The following is a 23,442-nucleotide window of genomic DNA, read 5'->3' on the forward strand; positions in this document are numbered from 1 at the left end:
TATCCACACTCAAGGGCAGAGGTACATAGGTTGGCATTTAAAATGGCACCAGCTCTTATCAGTTTTTCAGTCAACAAAACCCAGAGCCTCTAATTGTGCCATTGCATTCTGAATTATAGGTGTGATGAATCAAGGAGTAGCCCCCATGGTAGGGACTCCAGCACCAGGTGGAAGTCCATACGGACAACAGGTAAGCCTCCTAGTTTAATTTTCCTTGGACTTGAGATTTTTTTTAGCCATCTACCTCCTCAGAGCATGTGCCCATTATCTTTTTGACATAATCATCTGATCCCATGCTCTTTCAGGTAGGAGTTTTGGGACCTCCAGGGCAGCAGGCACCACCTCCATATCCTGGTCCTCATCCAGCTGGCCCCCCTGTCATACAGCAGCCAACAACGCCCATGTTTGTGGCTCCCCCACCAAAGACCCAAAGGCTTCTCCACTCAGAGGCCTACCTGAAATACATTGAAGGACTCAGTGCTGAATCCAACAGCATTAGCAAGTGGGACCAAACTTTGGCAGGTAAGGAGAGTACTGTTGAAATACACATTTCCTCCCAGTCCTCTCACTACTTCAGGCTCTTACACAACATCCTTGTAAAGGGAAATAAATTATGTATTTCACAGAATAAAACTGGGTTCTTTGCATATTGATCCAGTAAAAATAGGCTAAAAAAAAAAAATCAAAGCTCAGTCATATCTAATACTACCATCCTCTCAAATACATTCTGATTTTCTTTTTCAGTTTTTCTTTTTTTCAGATATTTAAGCATTAGAATACATGTCAGATTTTAAAAAGAGGAAAATGGAAAGCTTATTTCTTTAGTTTACCAAGCTTTTCACTTAGTTGAATAGGGAATGTATCTACAGTATATAGAAAGATGGAGTTACCTATTTTCTCGAAAGAAAATTGAAAGATTCTGCTTTTTCATTTTAAGAAATAAATTTGGGTGTTTGTGTTAATGCTCACCTGTGCTTTGGTCGCATGGAAGATAGAAGACAACTCTCAGAAGTCAGTTTTCACCTTCTACCTTATTGGTACAGGGTCTCTCTGATCTATGCTGCTGCAGTATTTACTATAGGATAACTGCCCCTTGAACTTCTGGGCATTTCTCATGTCTCAGACTCCCATCTTGCCTTAGAAGTACTAGGATTCCTGATACCCAGCACATCTGCCTTTTTGTCTGGAATAAGAGATGGTCATAGTCTGACTTGTACAACAAGCACTTCTATGCACTGAGCCATCTCCCTGATCCTCATTGGATTTTTGGTTTTCGTTGTTTGGCTTATGTTGAGAACTAGCTCTTAACATGTGTCCTTGAATTAGTTGCCTTCCTCCCTCTCCCTTCTAAGAGCTGGGAATACAGGTGCATGCGTGTGCGTGTGTGATATTTAAAATGTGCCACATGCATGCCTGGTGTCCACCATCAGAGGGGAGAAAAAGACATCAGATCACTTGGAACTGTAGTTATGGACAGTTGTGAGTGTCCTGTGGATGCTGGGAACTGAAGTCCAGCCCTCTACAAGAGAAACAAATGCTCTTAGCCACTGAGCCAGCCCCTTATTCATTTCTAAACCCAGCTAGGAAAAGTTATCTCTTTTAAGAATATTAAATATGATTTCCCTTTAGGCATCTTTTATAGCATTGAAGAAATTGTTACTATCAGGGGTGTCTAAGTGGTCAGATATCAATGCCTAATAAACTTTGCTATGGTTATAATTTATATCACATATTCGTAACATTAATAAATAGTTTTGTTTTAGTATAAATACATCAACCCTTAAAACTGGGGTCATTTTATCATCCTGAAATTCTAACATCTGTTTATACTTAAATTTTTCAGCTCGAAGACGGGATGTCCATTTGTCCAAAGAACAGGAGAGCCGCCTACCTTCTCACTGGCTCAAAAGTAAAGGGGCACACACCACCATGGCAGATGCCCTCTGGCGCCTGCGGGATTTAATGCTTCGAGACACTCTCAACATCCGACAGGCATACAACCTAGAAAATGTTTAATCACGTCACTGTTTCTTCTGTGGAAGCAAAGAGTTGTGGAGCGGTAGCCATTTTAGTTACTGGGGTGGGAGGGAGGAACAAAGGATGATAATTTTTATTGCATTTTATTGTACATCACACAGCCATTTTTATATAAGGACACTTTTAATAAGCTATTTCAAATTTGGTTTTGTTACATTAAGTTGACTATCAAATACACAAAAGATTTTTTTGCATATGTTTCCTTTGTTTAAAACCAGTTTCATAATTGGTTATATATAGTAATAGTTTTATCTTTACTTGTTAAAGGACTTAAATCATCAAAGGTTTTGGCTTGGCTTAGGGTTTTGGTTTTCTTTTTTATAAATATATATTATATATATATATACACATATAAAAGAAAAAATGAAAAAAAAAAGTTTACAAATTTAAGTTGACAATGAAATGTGAAGTTGGTCCTAGTTTACATCTTAGAGGAATGTATATGTATGTTTTACATGCCTAAATATCTGCAGGTTTTCTTACAGGTAAAGCGAAGTGCTTTGAAAAGTTTAGATTATACATGTGTGACAGATGCGGCATATTTGCTCTATTAACACAGAGGCTTACTATAGAAATCTAAAGTCAATGCTGTATATCCATCCAGTTAGTGTAACTGAAGGGAAATGTAACTTTGTGCTGAGTTAGACATCTGTATTGTCAGTGATTCTTGTAGAATATGTGCTCAGATCTGAGTTATATTTAGTTGTGGAAGGTAAGTTGAAGAGTACTTTTGATCAGTTTATGATTCAGTTTATGATTTTAGTTTTTGCCTTCATGTTATACATTTATGATTTGAAACTGTACATCTGTTACCTTGAAAAACATTGAAGAAAGTACTGAAGTATGCATGGAGGTGGTTTAAGCATAATACCTAACCCAAGAAAGAGTATAAATGGACACAAGCTGTGCCTTGCACGTAACTGTGCAAGGGTAGACTGCCTATATATACAGATGGCCTGGATTCTTTATTTCCTTGTTATCAATTATAGTGTTTTGTTTGTTTCAGGGTTGGAATTCTCAACCAGAAATAATACTTTCTAAAATATTTTAAAATTCAGCTTGTGCTTTGGATTATAGAAGGAAATTATACTTTAAGAAAATGTTCACAAAAAAAAAAAAAGGGACTATTACAGATCCCAATATTTGGATTAGGTGACCTTGTCTTTCTCTCTTTTCTTGAGAGATGGTCCTACTACCAACCCTGGCTGGACTGGAACTCACTGTATAGACCAGGCTAGTCTCAAACTCCTGCCTCTTCCTCCCAAGTGCTGGGATTGAGGGCAGGTACCATAATGCTCAGCAACCACAACCCTGTCTTTCTAACATGGCCCTAGCGTAAGCACTGAGGCAGTGTACAGTGCTCAGGCAGCAGCAAACGTTTCACGAGGGTGGTTTTGAACCTGCTTTATCCTACTTGGGTGGCTGTGTGGTGCTGACGCTGCCACTGCCCTGTTGTTCATTGAGAATGATTGTTAAATGACACTCTTCCTTTAGAATATAACGGATCAGTACTACTCATGTTTAATTGCCATGCTTAATAAATCATGAGAACAAAAGAGTATAGAATGGAAAGCATTCCCTGGTAGCTACTTTAAATAGGAGCCCTGTAACTTAATACCAGTAGTCAACCACTGGATCTCAATTTTCATCAAGTATTTTAAATAATCTTAAATTTTAAAAAACGTACTGCAGAGTATGCCAGTATCTTATTGTTAAAACTGAATCAAATAAATCTTCGATTCCTGGTTATTTGGACCATTGACTCATCATGGACTATATAATGTAATCAGATTCTTTTCTCTTAAGGTATCCTTGAATTACACCAAAGAACCAGAAACTTAATTTTGGTTAAATTATTTATTTATTTCATGCATTAATTTTCTTTTTCTTTTTAAAGGTTTAGATGAGGCTCCTTAGGGAGTCTCTAAAACCGCTTCACTATCAGCAACCTGGAGTACTAGAAGCCAGAGTACTCTTCCTCCTGGCTCCTTCCCAGTGCTCTAGTGCTGTAGGAACCAAGAGCCAGCCCCAGGTTCCCCGAGGCAGTATAAATCCAGCACAGGGGGCTGTGTCCCTAAGGCAAGCCCTGATTACCTTTAAAAAACAAAAACAAAAACAAAAAAAAACATAAAAAAACTAATTAATTAAAAGCATTTAAGGCACTATTTATTTTAGAATCATGCTTTTGAAGAGTATCAGTGATTACTTAGGGTATAATATTTAAAGATCAGACATCTTCAAAAACAGAAAAAGCCCTGACTTAAGGCAGTACAAGTAAACAACACACTTTCTCATGACTTAAGAACTGTAGTAATGTGGCTTAGGAAATATAATGGCCTAATTGTTTTCAAAATGTAAGTTCCTGTGAAGAATTTTGTTTATATTGGGTTGGGGACCTATAGGTTTAAAATAGAATGTCAATCAGCTGACTTAAAAAACGTTGGTTTTACTAAGTCTGCCTTCCCCTTCTAAGGAAGAACTGAGTGGGTGAGGGACACGTATGTAAAATCTCCAAATGGATGTTACAGCTTTCAGCTTGGACGTTTGTTTCCAGACCTGATTAAAATTTGGTTTATTCTAATTTCTGTACTATATCATCTGAGGTTTTAAGTGGTAACTGGTTCTATACCATGTATGTATCATATGTTTGTTCATCAAAGCTTTTTAATCCAAATAAAAACAAGAGTTTGCAAAGTGATTTGGACCAGCCAGGTTTGGTGGTTCTGTTTAAAGTGTGTCAGATGTTTGGAGCAGACTGAAGACGACTCTTACAAGCCCTGATTTCATCACGCTGAGGAGGGTAGGGCTGCCAGTTCATGTAAGAATGCACTTCTGGTCAGGGTGAGATCCAGCATGGAGACCCCATGCAGCCTGGCATCCCCACGACTCTCAGGATGTGCAGCATGAGCAGGAACAAAACAAGGGTTTCAAAAAGGAAGGACACGTTACTGCGGGTAGGGAGTGTCTATAAGCAGAAACTGTGACCATAAGACAAGTGGTCCAGGTAAACCTTTAGTTTTACAAGTTCTTAAAATGTGTCATAATTTCAGTAGAAAATGATGGTAAAATCAGCAAGCTGTTTTCTTCTAACACCACTTTGCAAAGCCCTGTAATTTTTGTCCTGAGACTGCAGGGAAGGATACACAGCCACCTATGCCCATGAGTGAAGGATTTCTGATACCTAACATTCCACCCAAGCCCTACACAAACAAATACAGGTAATGGTTTTGTGCCTTTTTAATTTGAGAGTATGTATGCTGGGTCAGCTGGCTGAAACTGAAAGCTCAATACTGAATAAATTAACGGGCTATTATTCCCCTTCAATGGGGTGTTATATATTCATGTCTTGGTGGTGGTTCATAAACGGGGCAAGGTGTTTTGATATTCCTTTACAAGGAGAAAAATTACTTTGGAAAACTCTATGGTCCAAGAATACACTTTTCTTTAGAGAAAACTCACTGTGAAAAATTCAGACATTAAAAGAGAAACTAATGTGATTAAGAAAACAATAGGAATTTTAAAAAGTTGTCCAAGATAGAGTGGCATAAGAAAACTATTGTTCCTTCATTGCTTACTATGCCTTAATGTAGGTGCTGTCCCCAGCAGTTCATATGATAGTCTTTTTCCCAGTATCACAATGGAGGTAAGTTACAGTAAATGCTAAGTTTTTATCTGTCTGGCCTAGTAGCTGACACTTACGTAGTCCAGATACTTAGGGGGATAAGGCAGGAAGATTGCAGGTTCACAGCCAGCCTGGATAATTAGTAAGACCCTGTCTTAAAAAAAAAAAAGTAAAAGGATGGAGATTCTTGTCTGGTATATGTAAAGCCTACGATTATTTTAGGGAGTTAAAAACGTATACCCCGAGGCTGGAGAGAAGGCTCCTGGGTTGAGTGCTTGCTGTTCTGGAAGACCCACATTTGATCGCCAGCACACACTGCGGGGTTATGATTATTGACAACTCTAGCTCCACAGGTGGCCTCTGGGCACCTGCAGGCATGTGTACATACACACATACATATCATTTTACATTTTTAATTATTCAAAATTATTAAAATAACTTAAAATTCTTCACAGCTTCCAAGCTAATGTGTTCTTAAAATGTTTTGTATTAAATGTCAAAATCAAGTTGCCTGCTAGTTTCAAGTTCCTTTAATAAAACTCATGAGGAAGAGATAAGAAATGTGGACAGGGGGATGGAGAGATGGCTCAGTGGGTAAGAGCACCCGACTGCTCTTCCGAAGGTCCGGAGTTCAAATCCCAGCAACCACATGGTGGCTCACAACCATCTGTAACTAGCTCTGACTCTGTCTTCTGGAGTGTCTGAAGACAGCTACAGTGTACTTACATATAATAAATAAATAAAATCCTTAAAAAAAAAAAAAAAGAAATGTGGACAGGAAAGGAGCTATAGCAAGATACAAGCTGGCATTTACTGTTTCCCATAACAGGCTGAGGACTCTTCAACTTTTGTTTTTTTCTTTTCAAGACAGGGTTTCTCTGTGTAGCCCTGGCTGTCCTGGAACTTGTTTCTCTAGACCAAACTGGCCTCAACATCCAAAGTCCACCAGCCTCTGCCTCCCAAGTGCTGGGATTAAAGGCAATGGGCCAGCCGGGCGTGGTGTCGCACGCCTTTAATCCCAGCACTCAGGAGGCAGAGGCAGGCGGATTTCTGAGTTTGAGGCCAGCCTGGTCTACAGAGTGAGTTCCAGGACAGCCAGGGCTACACAGAGAAACCCTGTCTCGAACAAACAAACAAACAAAGGCATGGCCACCACACCCTCAAGTACTCAACTTCTAAAACTGAAAGTATAGCCACATGATTGAGAATTATGCAACTTGTTACACAGAAATCGAATCAATGTAGTGTCTTTGAGGTTTAATTCACACTCCAAATGGCACAAGTAGACCTATTAGTTGTGGTGTATCTCCTTCCCCGGTGGCATTATTACTGACAACCAACAGTGCGCTGAACCTGATGCCGTCTGAACAGCTAAGACTGTCTTTTCCCCCCCCAGGTTTCTCTGTGTAGCCCTGGCTGTCCTGGAACTCTCTCTGTAGACCAGGCTGGCCTCGAACTCAGAAATCTGCCTGCCTCTGCCTCCCAAGTGCTGGGACTAAAGGCGTGCACCACCACGCCCAGCCAGCTAAGACTCTTTACGCTGAGTTGATCCTAACATTAGCAGCAAACTCAAAATAGGGAAAAGTTGCTAGAGAAAAAATTAAGGGACTATTTTTTTCAAGACAGAGTCTCATCCTAGTCCATCCTAGCCTTGAGTTACTGATCCTCCTGCCTCCACCTCTACTGCACCCCACACCCATCTAGAAGTGTTGGTGACAGGGATGATTAGCTTCATGTTACCCTGTCTGTGGCCTTTAAGCATCAGCTGCTTCGTATTTTAAAACTTACTTTTTTTTCAAACTCACAGAGATCCACCTGCCTCTGCTTCCCAAGTACTGGGATTAAAGGCATGCACCACCATGCCTGGCTGAAACTTACTTTTTCTTTAAAATGCAGGCCACTTTCTTGTTTGAAAGCATGGACATTCCTTTTTCTAGTAGTGATCCAAACTCATACTGGGGTCCAACTGCCCAGTTGCCTTTAGTAGACTCTGCCTGATTTGACTGGACTGTATGTTAACTTTCTTGCTTGTGTGCAGACTGCACTAGCAGAGCAGTATGTAGTCACTAAGGAAACAACACACACACACACACACACACACAGCAAAAACTTACAAATTGGAAAAGGACAGAAAGATGACCTGTGTAGTTACCCTAGTTAAGGTGATCTTGAAAAGGAGATCTTTTACTGCCATGGTTTCGTTGGAATTCTGTCAAAAAAAAAAAAAAAACCACCAAGGCTGGGGCTAGAGAGAGACTCTTCTGCTCACTTTCTGCTCTTCCAAGAAACCCAAGCTTCATTCCCAACATTCACACGAGGTAGTTCACAGCCTTCCCAGCTTCAGGGAACCCAGTGCTTCTGCTCTCTCACACATGCGCAAATGGACACAGCCGCATGCATGCACGCATGCATATATACTTACGTGCGTACATACATACCTACGATTAATTTTTTTTTCTTTTAAAGGGCTTCACAAATAATCCAGACTGCATTGCAAAACATCTTGGTTGATTTTTGAATAGCTTATGAAATGTCTTGTGAGACACTGAGTTTTAGGAAGATAGTATCCCATAGTGACTTCAGATATAGTCAAGTAGAGACTAGAACTATGAAAATTCTTTGTAAAGGCAATTTTTGGACTAATAAACAATTGCTAAAGGATTAGGATTCAGAAAAGAATGAATGCGTGTGGGTGTTTTGCCTGCATGTATATATGTACACCGTAGGAGTTCAATGTCCACAAAGGCCAGAAGATGCTGTTGGAGATAGAAATGTTTGTCAGCTGTCGAGGGGGTCCTGGGAGTCCCTTGAAAGAGTATGATCTTAGTGGCACTAAGGAAACAGAGGTAGGGATTTCCTTGAGTTTAAGGCCAGCCCAGTGGAGAGTAAGACTTATAAAAACACAAAATGGCTGAAATCAACACTGAAATTCATATTTACTTTATTAGCTTATGAAGATTGGTTTCTGATGTATCTTCCAGCCTTCTTTGATACTGTCTTTCTGAAGCTTTTCTACGGTAGACATCATCTGTATCAAACAAAAGTGTTGCTTAGATTTTTAAGAAACAAGATTTTTAAAATACATATTTTTATTTTATGTTATATGCATTGTTATTTTGACTGTGGGTAGGTGGGTGGGTGTGGAACCCCCTGGAGCTGGAGTTACAGTTGTGAGCTGTCACGTGGGTGCTGGGAATCGAACCTGGACCAGTGCACTTAACTGCTGAGCCATCTCACAGCCCTGAAGCCGAGGAATTTAGAAATAGAAACTGGGGATCAGTGGCAGAGAGCTTGCCTAGCATAAGGAAGGCCCCAAGTGCCACCTCCCACACTGAAACTAACAGTCAGAAAGGTTGCTGTTGAGTCTGAGATAACAACAGGGGAAATATCCCAGAATCATGTCCTAGTATATCTTTCTGTTCTCAAAGATTTCCTTTGCCCAAGGCTCTCTGCTGCTCCCTTTCCTAAGCCCAAAACCTGAGGAAGGAGCGTGTGGGTGTTTTGCCTCAGCGGCTATTTTTCCAAACTACTCATTTTCTGCCCTCGTGTATAAAAGAAAACATCTTCCTTTCTTTAAAAAAAACAAATCCTCTTCTTTCAGGGTTCATTTGATGGTCACCCTCTCAGGGATTTTACCACTGACTGCCAGCTCAGGTTTCTTGCCTGTGATGGTTTCTGTGCCTTTTTTGCCACCCATATTCTTGGGGGTGAAGGGCCAACCCCTTGGCCTCCCTTATGTCTCCGGTTACAGTGTTCCGAGGGAAGAATGCTGCTCCGATGACAACTGCTTTTCCAGTCCTGGCTTTCCTGGCCTTGGAATTCATTCCCTTCCTCTGGCCCTTTGGCTTTTCTCTTCCCTCTCTTGGTTCCAAAACAGCTGAAGTTACTTCACACTCTACTTACTACCTTAACTCCTTGGCCCCCCTCTAAGACTCCAACCAGAGATTGCTCCAACTGCCTCACTTCTCAATTCATGCGGCCTGAGGCAACTCTAACTTGCTCTATTAACATGGCTGCAAGAGTTTCCTCAGCCCTGAATGACAGCACTCCCTTCATAGAGAAAGGCCACTGTAAAGAACTCTAATTTTTATGGTTGATCCCACTGGGCACTGGGGCCTGTGAAGGTGGAGTCTCCCAGTCTCCCACAGCCTCCCCCCACCCCCACCCCCCACTTTTTCTCAGGAGATTGAATCCAAGAATTCCTGCATGCTGAAACAAGTGCTGCACCAAATGAGTGACAGCCCCAGCTCCAACCCCGCCTTTCTCATCAGCATTTGCATATCCTTCAGTCTCTCCTAGGGCAAAAGGTTACCTCCAGGTCACAGTCACTTTTCCTCATCACTTGTGATGGTTTGTATGTGCTTGGCTCAGAGAGTGGCACTATTAGGATTTGTGGCCTTGTTGGAGTGGGTATGTCACCGGAGATGTGGGCTTAAGACCCTCACCCTAGCTGCCTGGAAGTCAGTCGTCTTCTACTAGCAGCCTTCAGATGAAGATGTAAAACTCTCGGCTCCCCCTGCACCATGCCTGTCTGGATGCTGCCATGTTCTCACCTTGATGATAATGAACTGAACCTCTGAACCTGTAAGTCAGCCCAATTAAATGTTGTCCTTTATAAGACTTGCCTTGGTAATGATTGTTCTCAGCAGTAAAACCCTAAGAAACCTGTCTTTAAGGATAACCTTCCAGCCAGGCGTGGTGACCAGCGCTCGGGAGGCAGAGGCAGGCGGATTTCTGAGTTCGAGGCCAGCCTGGTCTACAAAGTGAGTTCCAGGACAGCCAGGGCTATACAGAGAAACCCTGTCTCAAAAAACTAAAAAAAAAAAAAAAAAGAATAGCCTTCCTGGTGTTCCTTCTGACCACTCTAAGTCACCTTAAACATGCTGAAGTCTGATGCCTCCATTACAGTTTAGCTGAATGGCCTGTAAACCCAGATGTCTGGCCCAAACTGTCCTCCTGAACTTGGGATCTTTAACCCGTTTCATCATGTCCTACCTTACACCCAGGATCACCCTGCCCATGGATTTAAAAATAAGTAATTTTTAAAAAAGATTTAGTACTATTTATATGAGTACACACACTAGAAGAGCGCATCAGATCCCATTACAGATGGTTGTGAGCCACCACGGGTTGCTGGGGATTGAACTCAGGACCTCTAGAAGAGCAGTGAGTGCTCCTAACTGCTGAGCCATCTCTCCAGCCCCCTGCCTGTGTTCTGTACCTTCAGTGGAAGTACCAGCCCTGCCCTTCTGTCCCCTGAGAAGCTCCCATGCCCATCTCAATTACCAGACTTTATCAGCACTATAAGCTGTCCCAGGCCTACCCACTTCTTGGCATTCCTTCTGCCAGCTAGACTAGGCCATCCTCTCAAGTCTGGCCAACCACACGGTGCCTGTGTCTCCATCAAAATCAATAGGCTAGAGCTGGGCGTGGTGTCGCACGCCTTTAGTCCCAGCACTCAGGAGACCGGTGGATTTCTGAGTTCTAGGCCAGACTGGTCTACAGAGTGAGTTCCAGGACACCCAGGGCTATACAGAGAAACCCTGTCTCGAAAAAGCAAAACAAAACAAAACAAAAAAATCAATAGGATAGATTCTTCTTGTCCAGTACTTTTATGGCACTACACAGGGACCCTTCTATCCATGCCACCTTTCACTCTGTGCATCTGCTGCAGTCCCTCAAAACAGCATACACATAAGCCTCCAAGTTTCCAGGTTCACCATTGCCATGAAGTGAGCTTCATCGATCTTCCCCTTATCTAGGTAACAATCCTAAATGTCTATCTTTCCCCAAAGGCCTTCCCCATACCATCTGATCCAATGAAGTGGCCACCTAGGATTCTTAGACTACTCACAACCCTTATGGCATGCTTAATGGTAGGGGTAGGGGTTAAAATGGAGCTTGGGATCATGTGAGGCAATTATTCTCCTACCAAACTACACCATGAGCTCTTCTGAAACTTGCCTTCTTCGCTAGATATTCTCAGTTATTAAACATTAAGCGGAGGCCCATGCCTGTAAACCCAGAGGATGACTTTGAAGATTCAAGGCCAGCATAGTCGGGCTCCGTATCAAAGTATAGAAAGAGAAATCAGGGGCTGGAGAGATGGCTCAGTGGTTAGGAGCACTGACTACTCTTCCAAAGGTCCTGAGTTCAATTCCCAGCAACCACATGGTGGCTCACAACCATCTGTAATGGGATCCAAAGCTCTCTTCTGGTGTCTGAAGACTATAGTGTATTCAAAATAAATCTGAAAGAAAGAAAGAAAGAAAGAAAGAAAGAAAGAAAGAAAGAAAGAAAGAACGAACGAACTCAATGGAGGCTTTGAAAGAACAACCTAAAATTCTCAAATGGTAAGTTACATGAGAGGCAGACAAAGGACCCAAAAGTTGGGAGAAAGCCTGAAAGGAACTGGCAGTTCCAGAGGCAGTCCTCAGAAATGCCAGACATTCTTTTCACAGTTCTGGGCGAAAGACATAACCTAAGGACAGCGAGTGACCAGTAGTAATTAGCTAGGACAGCCGGGATAACTTCCTCATGAGTTTGGGCCAAAGCTCTCAAACGGCAAGGGACTTAACCTGAATTTCTGAGCTATATCTCTGAATTTCCCTCAGGACTGGTTCCTCTTCCACATGCGAGTAATCCTGTTCCTTAGGCCCAAAGTCACCAGCAGGGCCAAGGACAGGCTACAAAGACCTGCATAGCCTGACTAGAGGCACGTGCCCTCTTCAAATGCCGGAAGAGGAGGAGGGCTGGATGCCAATGTGAACAAAATACAAGAGCCCTAAGGGCCTCCTGCCTCGCTGCACGAGACCTGTCAAAACACTGTTCCTAACGCCCAAAGTGAAAGGAGCTCTGCAACTGAATGGACCGCATACCCACGGGAGAAACGGAGGCTGCTGCACCCTCACTTACAGAAGGTCTCCTGGCCCACGCGCACTTTAATCATGATCCACTCCATCGCTCCTCCCAGGACAAAAAAGAAGGGCAGGAATCTGTAGATGCCGAATCGCTGCTTGCCGGGCACTCGCTGAAGAGCTCGCCTCACCTGGGCCCTGAAGAACATGACCGAGGCCTCCCTGTGGAGTAGGGACGGAACCAGGCAGACTGGTGTTCCCGGAGGCAGTACAAGTACCCCTGCGTGTCCCTGCGTGTCCGCGGAGTCCCGTGGACTGAGCACCAACACTCGACTTTAGCGCCACAACCCGGCCGCGAGAGTTAGGTCGCGGAAGTTAGGACAGACCCAGAGCCCGGTCGGCTCCTCCAATCAGAATGAGGCGGGACTCTCAGACTCTCCAATCAGAGTGCTGTTTGAGCGCGCGTGCTCTGTGCGGCTGAGTCGGGCTGAAGAAGCCTGCGCACGCGCCTAGATTCTGGAGCCCGAAAACCTTGGAGGGGCGGGGTCTCCAACGTGGCTTGGCGGCCCCGCCCTCGACCTGCTCTCCGCTGCTGAGGCTCAGAGTTTACTGCCGCGCCCCCTACTCTGCCTTCGCCATCTTTTTTTGTAATACCCTGACCGAGGTGATGACCCTTTGTGAAGGAAATCAGCTAAAATGCAGTTTCGTGACACTCCTTTCTTTTATTTCTGGGATGTGACTGGTTTGACTTGGATTCTAAAACAAACATAACTCGATATGCATTTTCGAAAACTGAACTTTATCGCCGCAGCAAAATGTACAACTGTCTATAACAAACATGCTAAAATAATATAAACCTATGATAAGTGGGAAATTACCGTTATTCTGGTAACTTGTAGTGTTTTTAAGCATCACAACCAATAGTTACAGAAGAGGATCAAGGTAAAGAGTGACTTCGCTGTCAAACCACAACCCTATCGGCACCCTTGTAAAATAAGCCTTTCTATGATGCTGTGAGAATTGACAATCTAAAAGAATTAAATGGCACGGCAGTGGTGGCATATTTCATTAATCCCAGCACTTGGAAGGCAGAGGCAGGCGTATCTCTGAGTTCGAGGCCAACCTGGTCTACAGAGTGAATTCCAGGACAGCCAGGGCTACAGAGAAACCCTGTCTCAAAAAAACAAAACAAACAAACAAACAAACAAAATGACAGATTGCAGCGAGGAGGACTGGTGGGCCCATGCCAAAGTATGCCCCTGAGAAATTATGCTGTACAACAAATCTGATATGAAAGTTTATTGGGGAAGGAGTAGAGGCAGTGAGGGAACCATGAAGGCAGAGAAAGAGGGAGGTCATAAACAGCTGACTAAGCGCAGCCTGCCTGGAGGTACCTACTGGAGAAGCCACACACAGTGAACCCCTGGCACTTGGTGCCATTTCTCTTGGATCGGAGGACTGAAACTTATAAAGTGTGCATCCACTTGGAAGGAATCCACATGTGGCCAGGTCTTCACAGCCCACCTAGGTCAATGGACCTACAAGGGTCCACCCATGAGCCCACTCTCGGCATCCATGACTACCCAGTCCAGAATCTGATACACCCGATCCTCAGCCTAGGTACAGGCAAACTACAAATGTACACATTACACACAAACTTAAACCCAACAGCCATGTGCGCTCAGTTGGGCAGCTCACCACCAACAATGGACGCTGGGCCCAGCCTTTCCCAGTGTAACCTGCAAGCTAAGAAAACAGAAGTAGATGGAAGAAAAGAATTTCATTGAGACGGCGCTTGGAAAAAACAAAAACAAAAACAAAAACAAAAACATGGCAATTCAACTGGGGGCCTGCACCATCTGGCCCATCCGTATACAGCCGCCAAAACCTGATGGCTGCAGTGATCCTGGCCGACAGCCAGAAGCGTACGCCTAATAGATAGGCTCCTCGTTCAGACGATCACCTAGGTTGGGTACCAGGCAATACAAAGAAAATGCTGCCTCAGCAGACGTCAGCTGCCCATCAGGCCAAGTGGTCTTAGCCAGCTTGGGACTGGTACCGAAAGCAAGTAAAGCTCTGTTGTCTTAGCGACCTCAGCTCCGGTGAAACGTGCAGTGGGTCAGAAACTGGGGCTGGGGCACGAGGCCCCGGGGCAGGAGAACTGGTCTGGAAAGAATAGGACAGAAGCGCAGGGGAGGGGCAAAAAGACCCTTGGGCGAAGGAAGAGCGGTACACTCGAGCGCTCTCGCTCCTCCGGCCGTCCAGGATCTCGCGGAGACCCGGGGCTCTGCGACTTCCCGCTCAAGGGAGGAAAGGTACCGCCATGGCCACCGAGACGACCAAAGGGGGGCGCAGAGCCCCTGAGCCGAGCAGGGAACAAGGAGGCGGGGGGTCGGAGTCCGCTCCGCCCCGTCCCGGAGACCTCCCGCCCCCTGGGCCGAGTGGTGCGTCCATTGGCCGGATGGGCTCCGCGCGCCTCCCCCATTGGCCGGCCGCCTTGAGAAGCACGCGGCCACGGTGGCGGGCGGGCAGTCCGAGGGCGGCGGGCAGGCGGGCCAGCGGACGGGCGGAGGGCGGCCGGGGCAGCGCTCAGGGGGCATGGCGGGTGCCGGACTGCGGGCGACAGCTAGGCGCTGGCTGCTGTGCAGAGGCCACGGCGGACCGCGGGCCGCCTCGTCCTCACCCTCCTGCCCTGGCTGCGGCCCGCCGGGTCCCGGAGCCCACTGCCCCAGCACCCCGCGCTCGGCGCCCGCAGACGGCGCGGACCTCAGCGCGCACTTATGGGCTCGTTACCAGGACATGCGGAGACTGGTGCACGGTGGGTGACGCCGGGTGGGCAGTGAGCCGTAGGTCGTCAGACGAACGGTGCTCAACAGACGGCCAGGGCACCGTCCGGGGTGAAGGACGCTTGGTGGGGCTCGCCGGGGTCCCAAAACCTGTGGGCTAAATGGCGTTTTAGAAAAGGCTCCATCGGGTTGTTAGGAGGTGTCTCTGCAGGACACCGCTACTCCTGGGGCGAGTGGGGCTTTTTGTCTTTTGGAGGCAGGAGCTTGGAATGCCTGGAGCGGCCGCTGCGCACGCGGCCCCCATGGTCTTGCTCCTGAGTCCAATCTGCGGGCAGTAGCGGTAGAACCCCTCCCAGTCCCTCGTTCTCCTCTGGCCCTTAGTTGCAGTGTGTGGACAAAGACTGAGCCGTGCTCACAGATGGCACGACGTAAGGTGACACCAGCCGGACACTGCAGGCACCTCTTGGCTTGCCTCTGGCGGTCTACTGCACTCTAAACACTCGGAGGAACTGAAAAGTTACTGTAGACCCACCACCCCCCTGCAATCCCGCGGGAGTTGCTATAGTCTCAGCTAGAACTGCACAAGGCACTTAACCCTCTCCTAATCATTGCCTTGGAATGGGCTGATGAGGCTGGATATCTGAGCGCTGAACATCTGTCCGTGGGTCTGGTGGGGGCCCTGCCTCTTCAGCCGATAGATGTGGTCTGGGCTGTGACCCCTATCACTGCCCAGCAGGGTGGCCCTCAGCTTCACATCCTCTGAAGACCCTCAGTGCTCTGTCCCAGAATTGCATTGATGACTCAGAAAGAACAAGGGCAAGCAGGAGTCTGGGGACCTTCTGCAGGAAGCCCCAGGGGTGAGGTGGCTTGCATTGTCTGATAAGACAGAGGAGCCCTGACAGGGAGGTTCCAGCTGTGACTGGACTAGGGTTTCCACTCCAGCTGTGAGGAGAGCTGGACGCTGGCCAGAGTTCACCTCTTGACGTGCTGCAGTCAGATTACTTGAGACCTCTCGAGAATGGTTGCTCTTAAGGATTGGGAATATTGCAGGGTGACCAGGATTATTTAAGAAGCCAACGTTCTGCACCTAGTGTAGACCCTCTGAGTGGCCTGAGAAACCTACTTTGGATGTTTGCGGGAGAGGGGCACTACTGAGAATATCCTTCAGAACTCTTCCTTATCTTCAGACCCTTACATGTTCTGTGAGTTCTTGTGTGCAGGGTCACTTCCAGTGCCATGCCAGGGTGAGCTAGCTTCATGCCTCTGACCCCTGACGCCCGCCCGCCCGCCCCCCAGGCTAGGTTTTAGGGCCAGGGCTAATAGCCCTTCAGAGAGCAGTGGAGAAGGGCTGTCACCTAAACTGCTTGGCCTCATGGGATGAGGATGAAAGCAGGCCTGGAGTGGCCTGAATGTGCATCTCATTAGGTGCTGGGTACTGGGTGGTTTGGTTGGGTGCCTTTACCAAGCTTAGTTCTTCTCTGGGCACCGGAGGTGGCAGTGTGACTTCTTCATGGAATTGGAGGAGGGAAGGAGATGAGTTTTAAGATTCACAAGTGGTAACTACCAGAGCTGTAGAACCTGAAGAAAGGAGGTCAGGGGCTTAACAGTAAAATCATAAACACCGCCGACCACCTCTGGTCATGGCTTACCCACGCACCCAAAGCTCTGATTTCCTTGGTCCAGAAATGGCGAAAGTAAGCAGGCACTGTGGGCTTCTTGCCCATCCTACTTGTCCCCAGGAGCGTTTATGTGCCTCTGAGAAGACCCTTAAAAGCAGAGGCAAGACGGAATCAGAATACTGCAAGCTTGGACCCACAAAGGCCATGTCTCTGCTTCCTGACCCAGGGGTTCTGTGGACTCAGGCAACTCGTAAACAAAGTTGACATCCAGGAGTGGAGGGAGGGTTGTGGAAAGGTCCAGCTGTGTGGGCGGCTGCGGCCCAGGGTCCTGGTGACAGCGAGGAAAGGATGTCCCTGAGGCTGTTCTGTAGAGAGAGCGCACACATCCCTGTGAAGATCCACACTTGGCAATCTTCAGAAGAGCTGCTCTGTACTGGCTGGTTGAGGCCGCCAGAGGAACCAGCCACACCTGTTCCCACACCTACACCCTGTACTTGACACTAATGGAAGTGGGGGTGGAGCCCTGTGTTCCAGAAGGGCCTCTGAGGCAACAGCCCAGCACGTAGAGGAGGTATCTGCACAGTGCAGCAGCCGCTAGACGTGCTGTGGAGCCAGAGAATCTTGCTTTGTGATCAGGATTAGTGTGGCTGACAGCTTCCCTGGAGACTTGGACATCAAGTCTCTGAGACCGTGCCTCTTCCTCCCACTTCTCTTTCTTCTGCTCTAAAAGTAACCTAGGGAGTCCCAGGGCAGGGCTTTTAGCTCAGAGGCACGTCTGATCCTGCATATTGCATAGGTTCAGAGCAGAAATTCTGCACGAAGTAGGTTGGTTCTGACTTTATTCCCTTAGCCTGGGGCTAAGTTAAACGTTCTTGAATTCACAGATATGCAAGGGAGGACCTGATCCTGCCTGACTCACTTCCCCATCACATCATGTCCTCCTTCTCTGTCCACTTTACCTGCTCCCCAGATGGGGAAGACAAGGCAGACGAGCCGAGGACCCCAGAACCTTCTTGGCATAGTACAGGGCTTAGCTTCCCTCTGTGAATTTTGTTGAAGCTTTTATGATGATCACCAGAAGAGAGCTGGCTTGTGTCCCCAAAACCCGACATCTTCCGTCCCGACTGTGGTAATTAGCAATGTTCCCTGGCTGAAACCCGGGAATGTCATTATGTGGTCTGGCAAGCAGTTGAAATCCGATTAGAGGGGCCTTACGCTCCCGGCCTATGGCAGGTGTGCCAAGTTGGCAGCCCCACGGGTTCTCTGCCCCTGTAATGTTCTCGGGCCTCATCCCCAGCCCTGGGTAAAGTGGAAAAGCAGCATTCATGGCCTCGGCCTCCAGTCGGATCAGAAAAGAGCAAGCACCCTATGGGAGGAGTCCTCAGTCCCTGTACTCCACTGCCCTTGGCAGATGACCTCAAGGAAGTGGAAGTTGAGGCCAGCGGACAGTGAGTGATGCACTTGGACGGGGTTTGATCATGGGGTATGACTCTTCTGAGGACTGCTGCCAGGGGTCCCACATACCCATGTCTGGTAGGAATTTGTAACCAGCCTGGGAGAAACCCAGGGCCAGAATCCGTGGTGTACTGCAGGTGATTAACAGAAAAGGGAGGCCCGTGACTCTGACCCAATCCCAAGAGGAAGCAGGCTAGCTCATTGCCAATTCTGCCTTACCTTGGCCTGTTCCTTATCTGGTGTCTACTGCAATGGCCAAGATGTCTTGTGGGGCGCATGGGGCGGGTAGCCACAAGCACTAGGGCCGTTTGCCATAACTGAGACAATGGTGATGGTCCTGCCTTCTTGGTTCTCCTTCCCTGTAGACCTTCTGCCCCCTGAGGTCTGCAGCCTCCTAAACCCAGCAGCTATTTATGCCAACAATGAGATCAGCCTGAGTGATGTCGAAGTCTATGGCTTTGACTACGACTACACGCTGGCCCAGTATGCGGATGCACTGCACCCTGAGATCTTCAATGCTGCCCGGGACATCTTGATAGAGCACTACAAGGTGAGACCAACAGGACCGTGTGTGACTATGGCCCAGACTGAGTCCTGGGGTTCCCCTGGTATCCTGGGCTGGGGGCTGGCACTGCTACTGGCTTTTTGCCCAACAGTATCCTGAGGGGATCCGGAAGTATGACTATGACCCCAGCTTTGCCATCCGTGGCCTGCACTACGACATTCAGAAGGTGAGTGGCTAGGCACTGACTGACCCCCTCCTGACTAGATGTGAACAGGGCCAGCTTCTTCAACCTCCGTCTCTCCTCATCAGACCACCCCCACTTCAGTTGTAGCTTCCCCTCCTAGTAGCATCTGGTGGAGTTTTTGTTGCTGAGGGTTGGGAGGTACCAGGAGAAGCTGGTTCAGGGCCAGCAACAGACACCTCCCTCACCACTGGCCCTGCCCCCTCCAGAGCCTTCTGATGAAAATTGACGCTTTTCACTATGTACAACTGGGAACAGCCTACAGGTTAGTGCCGGGTCCGCCCTCATCCTGCCCTTGTCCCTATGCTATACCACTGCCTGGGCTCGGGCTGAGGGCATCTGTCCCCCGACTCACCCCCAACTCAGGGGCCTCAAGCCTGTGCCGGATGATGAAGTGATTGACCTGTATGGCGGCACCCAGCACATCCCACTCTACCAGATGAGCGGCTTCTACGGCAAGGTAACCCACACCACCTTGCCGTTGCCCGAAGCACCCATTCCAGGGATTTTGATCCCACGGTCTCTAGTCCTTGGCGTGGTGGCTGAGAGTGGACTCCCTCCCCAGGGCCCGTCTATCAAGCAGTTCATGGACATCTTCTCGCTCCCAGAGATGGCTCTGCTGTCCTGTGTGGTGGACTACTTTCTGGGCCATGGCCTGGAGTTCGACCAAGTACACCTCTACAAGGATGTGACGGTGAGAGGACGTGGGGACGGTCCCTTAGATGAAACGAAATCTGTTTGCGACATGGTAGGCCTTCCTCTCCAGCATTTCCTCACTGTCCCCTCGTGCCCTCCAGGATGCTATCCGCGATGTGCATGTAAAGGGCCTCATGTACCAGTGGATTGAGCAAGACATGGGTAAGGGTGGACAGTAGCCCTTACCGTGGCCTGCCTGAGCATGAGGGTCACAGACCTGGCCCTTGCAGACCCATCTTCCCTTTCAGAGAAGTACATCCTGAGAGGAGATGAGACATTTGCGGTGCTGAGCCGCCTGGTGGCCCACGGGAAACAGCTGTTCCTCATTACCAACAGTCCCTTCAGCTTTGTGTGAGTCCAGGCCCACGGGAGAAAGCTATGCAGGGAGCTGGGAGTTGCTCAGCACAGTGCTGCTCCCAGACCTCCTATAGCCAGTGCCACCTCCACACAGGGACAAAGGTATGCGGCACATGGTAGGTCCCGATTGGCGCCAACTCTTCGACGTGGTTATCGTCCAGGCAGACAAGCCCAACTTTTTCACCGACAGGCGCAAGTACGGGCGTAGCAAGACGTATGGGGTTGTGGGAGGAGGGTGGAGGCACCATGCCAACGAAAAGGCATGGGCACAAAACCCAGGGGGCCTTAACTAACTAAGTACTCTGTGTGCTTAGGTAAAGATACCCCCTTGCTGGTCAGTGTCCTAGTTGAGCAAATGGACCTTTACAGGGATAAGGAGGGAGTCACCTAGCCTGGCTCTGTCACCGACTGCAAATCGAGTTCTTTGCTCTTTACACAGGCCTTTTCGAAAGCTTGATGAGAAGGGCTCCCTCCACTGGGACCGTATCACTCGCCTAGAGAAGGGCAAGATCTATCGGCAGGTAAGGACGGTGCCTGGTGGTCGGCCCTGGACTGTCTAGGGCAGCCTCCCAGCCTTGACCATGCTTGCACTGTGGGGCTAGAGCCCTGCACCGGGGCAGGACTGTTAGGAAGGAAGCTAGATATTAGGGGATACACTCACTGATACTAAGAGATAGCTTGGCCTTTTGGTCACATGCCTGCACAGTGGCCCAGGAGCCCTGGCCTCATCTCCTAGGTCCTGCTTTCCTCTAGCGTGCCTCCCTTGCACCATGATTCCTGTGAACAATTGTCACTGAACACTGCTACAGGCAAAAACAGCCTGGCTGAAACCCTGCGGTGGGCCTGGGGAGACAGTTTATGAATTGAGGCACACACAACCCCCCACTACCTATCCTCATTTTCTGTGTAGCTAGGGAGAGAGGCCAGATTTGGGGAACCTGTGGCCCAGGCTGGAACGTAGACTTCTTAGCTAAGATGGTCCTGGGGCTGGGAGCCCATCCTTGGCCAGGAGCCAAGGCGATGCCGCAGGTCAGCTGACAGGCACATTGGCACTCCTGTCTGGCTGGGCATCCCACACTGCTGCACCCTGATCGCGAGTCCACAGCTCTGAGGACGATGCCCTCGTCTTAGCATCCAACTGTGGCGGCCCTCTTTGGTGGGAGGTGACTTTCTTCCTTACGGCTCTCAGGCCTGGCACTGTGTATTACGTCCTGTTTGGTTCTCAGTTCCCTTTCCCTAAGCCCTCTTCTTTCTTTCCCCCCTCTCCTCAACTGCCCCTAGAGATGTTTGACCTAGGGGCCATGTCCCCCAAAGCCTTTCTGCTGACCCCTCTCATCTATCTGTCTTCTCTTCAGCGGATACCCTTGCTTCTCAGTTCTGTTCTTCTTCCACGGCCGCCCCGCTGCCCGCCACACCAGTTCCCATCTTTGTGAGACTCGCTGAGTCGAGCTGCTCTGTGAACTGTGCCTTGTTGGGTGCGCATTCCCACCCTGGAGTGTGGCAGCCTCTGGTAGCTGCTGTCCTTCCAAACTCTGACCCCTCTGCCCCACCCCCATCCACGCCCAAGCTTCCTCAGTTATGTCTGTGCCTCTACATTTTCATCTTTTCCTGGCTTTGGAACAGGAAGAGCACATGGCCTGCCAGTAATCTCTACAAGTTGTTCCACAGGGTCCCTTGAGTAGAGACTGAGGGCATTTACAAGAACTTCAGGTCCCTTTGCTGTAGGGTCCGGGGCCCTCCCTTCAGGGCCCATAGCTGTGAGGTCTGGGGCCCTCCCTAGGGTTTGTTTCTCACAGACGGGGACTAAAGCCCTTGCCTGGGAAGGTGAAAGGCCACTGTAAGCAGCCCTTGAGTGAGGGCCAGTCCACCCTTACAAGAGGTGTTTCTGCCACAGGCAGGCCCCCACCCCCTTCCTATTGGAAGGGGGAAGCAGTAAGGGCCACAGAGCAGAGAGGCCACGGGAAAGGGCAGCCCAGCATCCGGCTGGCTTGAGCTGCCTCGAGAGAGTTGGGAGGACTGGTAAAGGACAAAACCTGGCTCCCACAGCCATTCCGGAGCACAGTTGGCTCAGAGCAGTGTCCTCTGCTCCCCAGGGAAACCTGTTTGATTTTCTTCGTCTGACGGAATGGCGAGGTCCGCGTGTGCTCTACTTCGGTGACCACCTTTACAGTGACCTGGCGGTGAGGGGCTCAGCTCAGCGGACTTTTACCCAGAGAGGAGGGGGAGCCTTAGAGCCCTCTCCAGCTGGTGCTGAGGCCCGCCTCCCATCCTTTCTCCCCCAGGATCTCATGCTGCGGCACGGCTGGCGCACGGGAGCCATCATCCCTGAGCTGGAGCGCGAGATCCGCATCATCAACACGGAGCAGTACATGCATTCGCTGACCTGGCAGCAGGCTCTCACTGGGCTGCTGGAGCGCATGCAGGTGGGCGGAGGGGGAAGCTGCTGGATCAGTAGATCGGAGCCGCAGCTCTGGCTGCTGGGGGATGGGGGGGGCGGGGACGGGACAGGGACGGGACAGGGACGGGACGGGGACGGGGACGGGACTGCACCTCCTCAGTCTGCCCCCACCGTGTCTCCCCAGACCTATCAGGATGCAGAGTCACGGCAGGTGCTGGCTACCTGGATGAAGGAGCGGCAAGAACTGAGGTGAGCAGAAAGCAGCCATAGCAGAGAGCCTGTCTCAGCCTTTTCTCTGTCTGTATGCTGGCTGCCTGACTGGCGTGGATGGCGTGCATCGCGTTTCTCTCCCCAGATGCATCACAAAGGCCCTTTTCAACGCCCAGTTCGGGAGCATCTTCCGCACCTTCCACAACCCTACCTACTTCTCCCGGCGCCTCGTGCGCTTCTCCGACCTCTACATGGCCTCTCTCAGCTGCCTGCTCAACTACCGTGTAGACTTCACCTTCTACCCGCGCCGCACACCCCTGCAGCACGAGGCGCCCCTCTGGATGGACCAGCTGTGCACTGGCTGCATGAAGACACCCTTTCTTGGTGACATGGCCCACATCCGCTGAGGGCACTTTTATTGTCCTGGACAGACCATTGGCCCCCTCAGCCACCCTGACAAGCAATAAAAGTGGTCTGTGTCTTCTCCGAGCCTCTGCTTCATTCCAGCTCGTCATTTGACCTTGAGGACCCTCTGTGTGTCGGGGAAGTCCTCCTCCAGGACTGAATCCTGCAGAGAGGGAGGCAGGATGCAGCTAAGCAAGGCTAGACCCAGGGCCAGTCCTCACAGACCCAGCCAGCACACTTCCCACCCCACACTC

General features: G+C 48.8%; 4 protein-coding genes across 38 annotated transcripts in view; 2 read left to right on the top strand and 2 right to left on the bottom strand.

Annotated features, from left to right (window-relative positions):
• Pbrm1 (polybromo 1) overlaps positions 1 to 2,727 on the top strand; it is a 103,067-nt gene extending 100,340 nt beyond the window's left edge. For all 35 annotated transcript variants that reach the window (XM_029469241.2, XM_085828513.1, XM_029469264.2 and 32 more), the window contains 3 exons: positions 120 to 190; positions 306 to 522; positions 1,844 to 2,727. In XM_029469241.2, the coding sequence (XP_029325101.1) occupies positions 120 to 190; positions 306 to 522; positions 1,844 to 2,016 (461 nt within the window). In that variant the 3' untranslated portion in view covers positions 2,017 to 2,727. The remainder of the gene's footprint in view (positions 1 to 119; positions 191 to 305; positions 523 to 1,843) is intronic.
• A 4,896-nt stretch (positions 2,728 to 7,623) lies between these two features.
• Positions 7,624 to 12,913, bottom strand: Uqcc5 (ubiquinol-cytochrome c reductase complex assembly factor 5). The gene is made up of 3 exons (XM_029469277.2): positions 12,575 to 12,913; positions 8,600 to 8,687; positions 7,624 to 7,868 (listed from the first exon to the last, which is right to left on the bottom strand). Exons 1-3 carry the CDS (start codon positions 12,723 to 12,725, stop codon positions 7,844 to 7,846), a joined length of 264 nt encoding a protein of 87 aa, XP_029325137.1. The 5' UTR covers positions 12,726 to 12,913; the 3' UTR covers positions 7,624 to 7,843.
• A 2,121-nt stretch (positions 12,914 to 15,034) lies between these two features.
• Positions 15,035 to 23,267, top strand: Nt5dc2 (5'-nucleotidase domain containing 2). The gene is made up of 14 exons (XM_021181155.3): positions 15,035 to 15,334; positions 18,742 to 18,926; positions 19,033 to 19,107; positions 19,332 to 19,387; positions 19,489 to 19,582; positions 19,688 to 19,816; positions 19,920 to 19,980; positions 20,067 to 20,169; positions 20,270 to 20,371; positions 20,615 to 20,696; positions 22,269 to 22,355; positions 22,458 to 22,598; positions 22,758 to 22,822; positions 22,929 to 23,267. Exons 1-14 carry the CDS (start codon positions 15,115 to 15,117, stop codon positions 23,188 to 23,190), a joined length of 1,662 nt encoding a protein of 553 aa, XP_021036814.1. The 5' UTR covers positions 15,035 to 15,114; the 3' UTR covers positions 23,191 to 23,267.
• The window catches only part of Stab1 (stabilin 1), a 30,175-nt gene continuing 29,893 nt past the window's right edge, over positions 23,161 to 23,442 (bottom strand). Inside the window, exon 69 of the mRNA XM_021181154.2 lies at positions 23,161 to 23,351. Coding sequence (XP_021036813.1) covers positions 23,295 to 23,351 — 57 coding nt within the window. The 3' untranslated portion in view covers positions 23,161 to 23,294. The remainder of the gene's footprint in view (positions 23,352 to 23,442) is intronic.

The sequence above is a fragment of the Mus caroli genome, unplaced genomic scaffold (assembly GCF_978045245.1).
Source record: "Mus caroli unplaced genomic scaffold, Mus_caroli_1 scaffold_12, whole genome shotgun sequence".
NCBI classification, from domain to species: domain Eukaryota; kingdom Metazoa; phylum Chordata; class Mammalia; order Rodentia; family Muridae; genus Mus; species Mus caroli.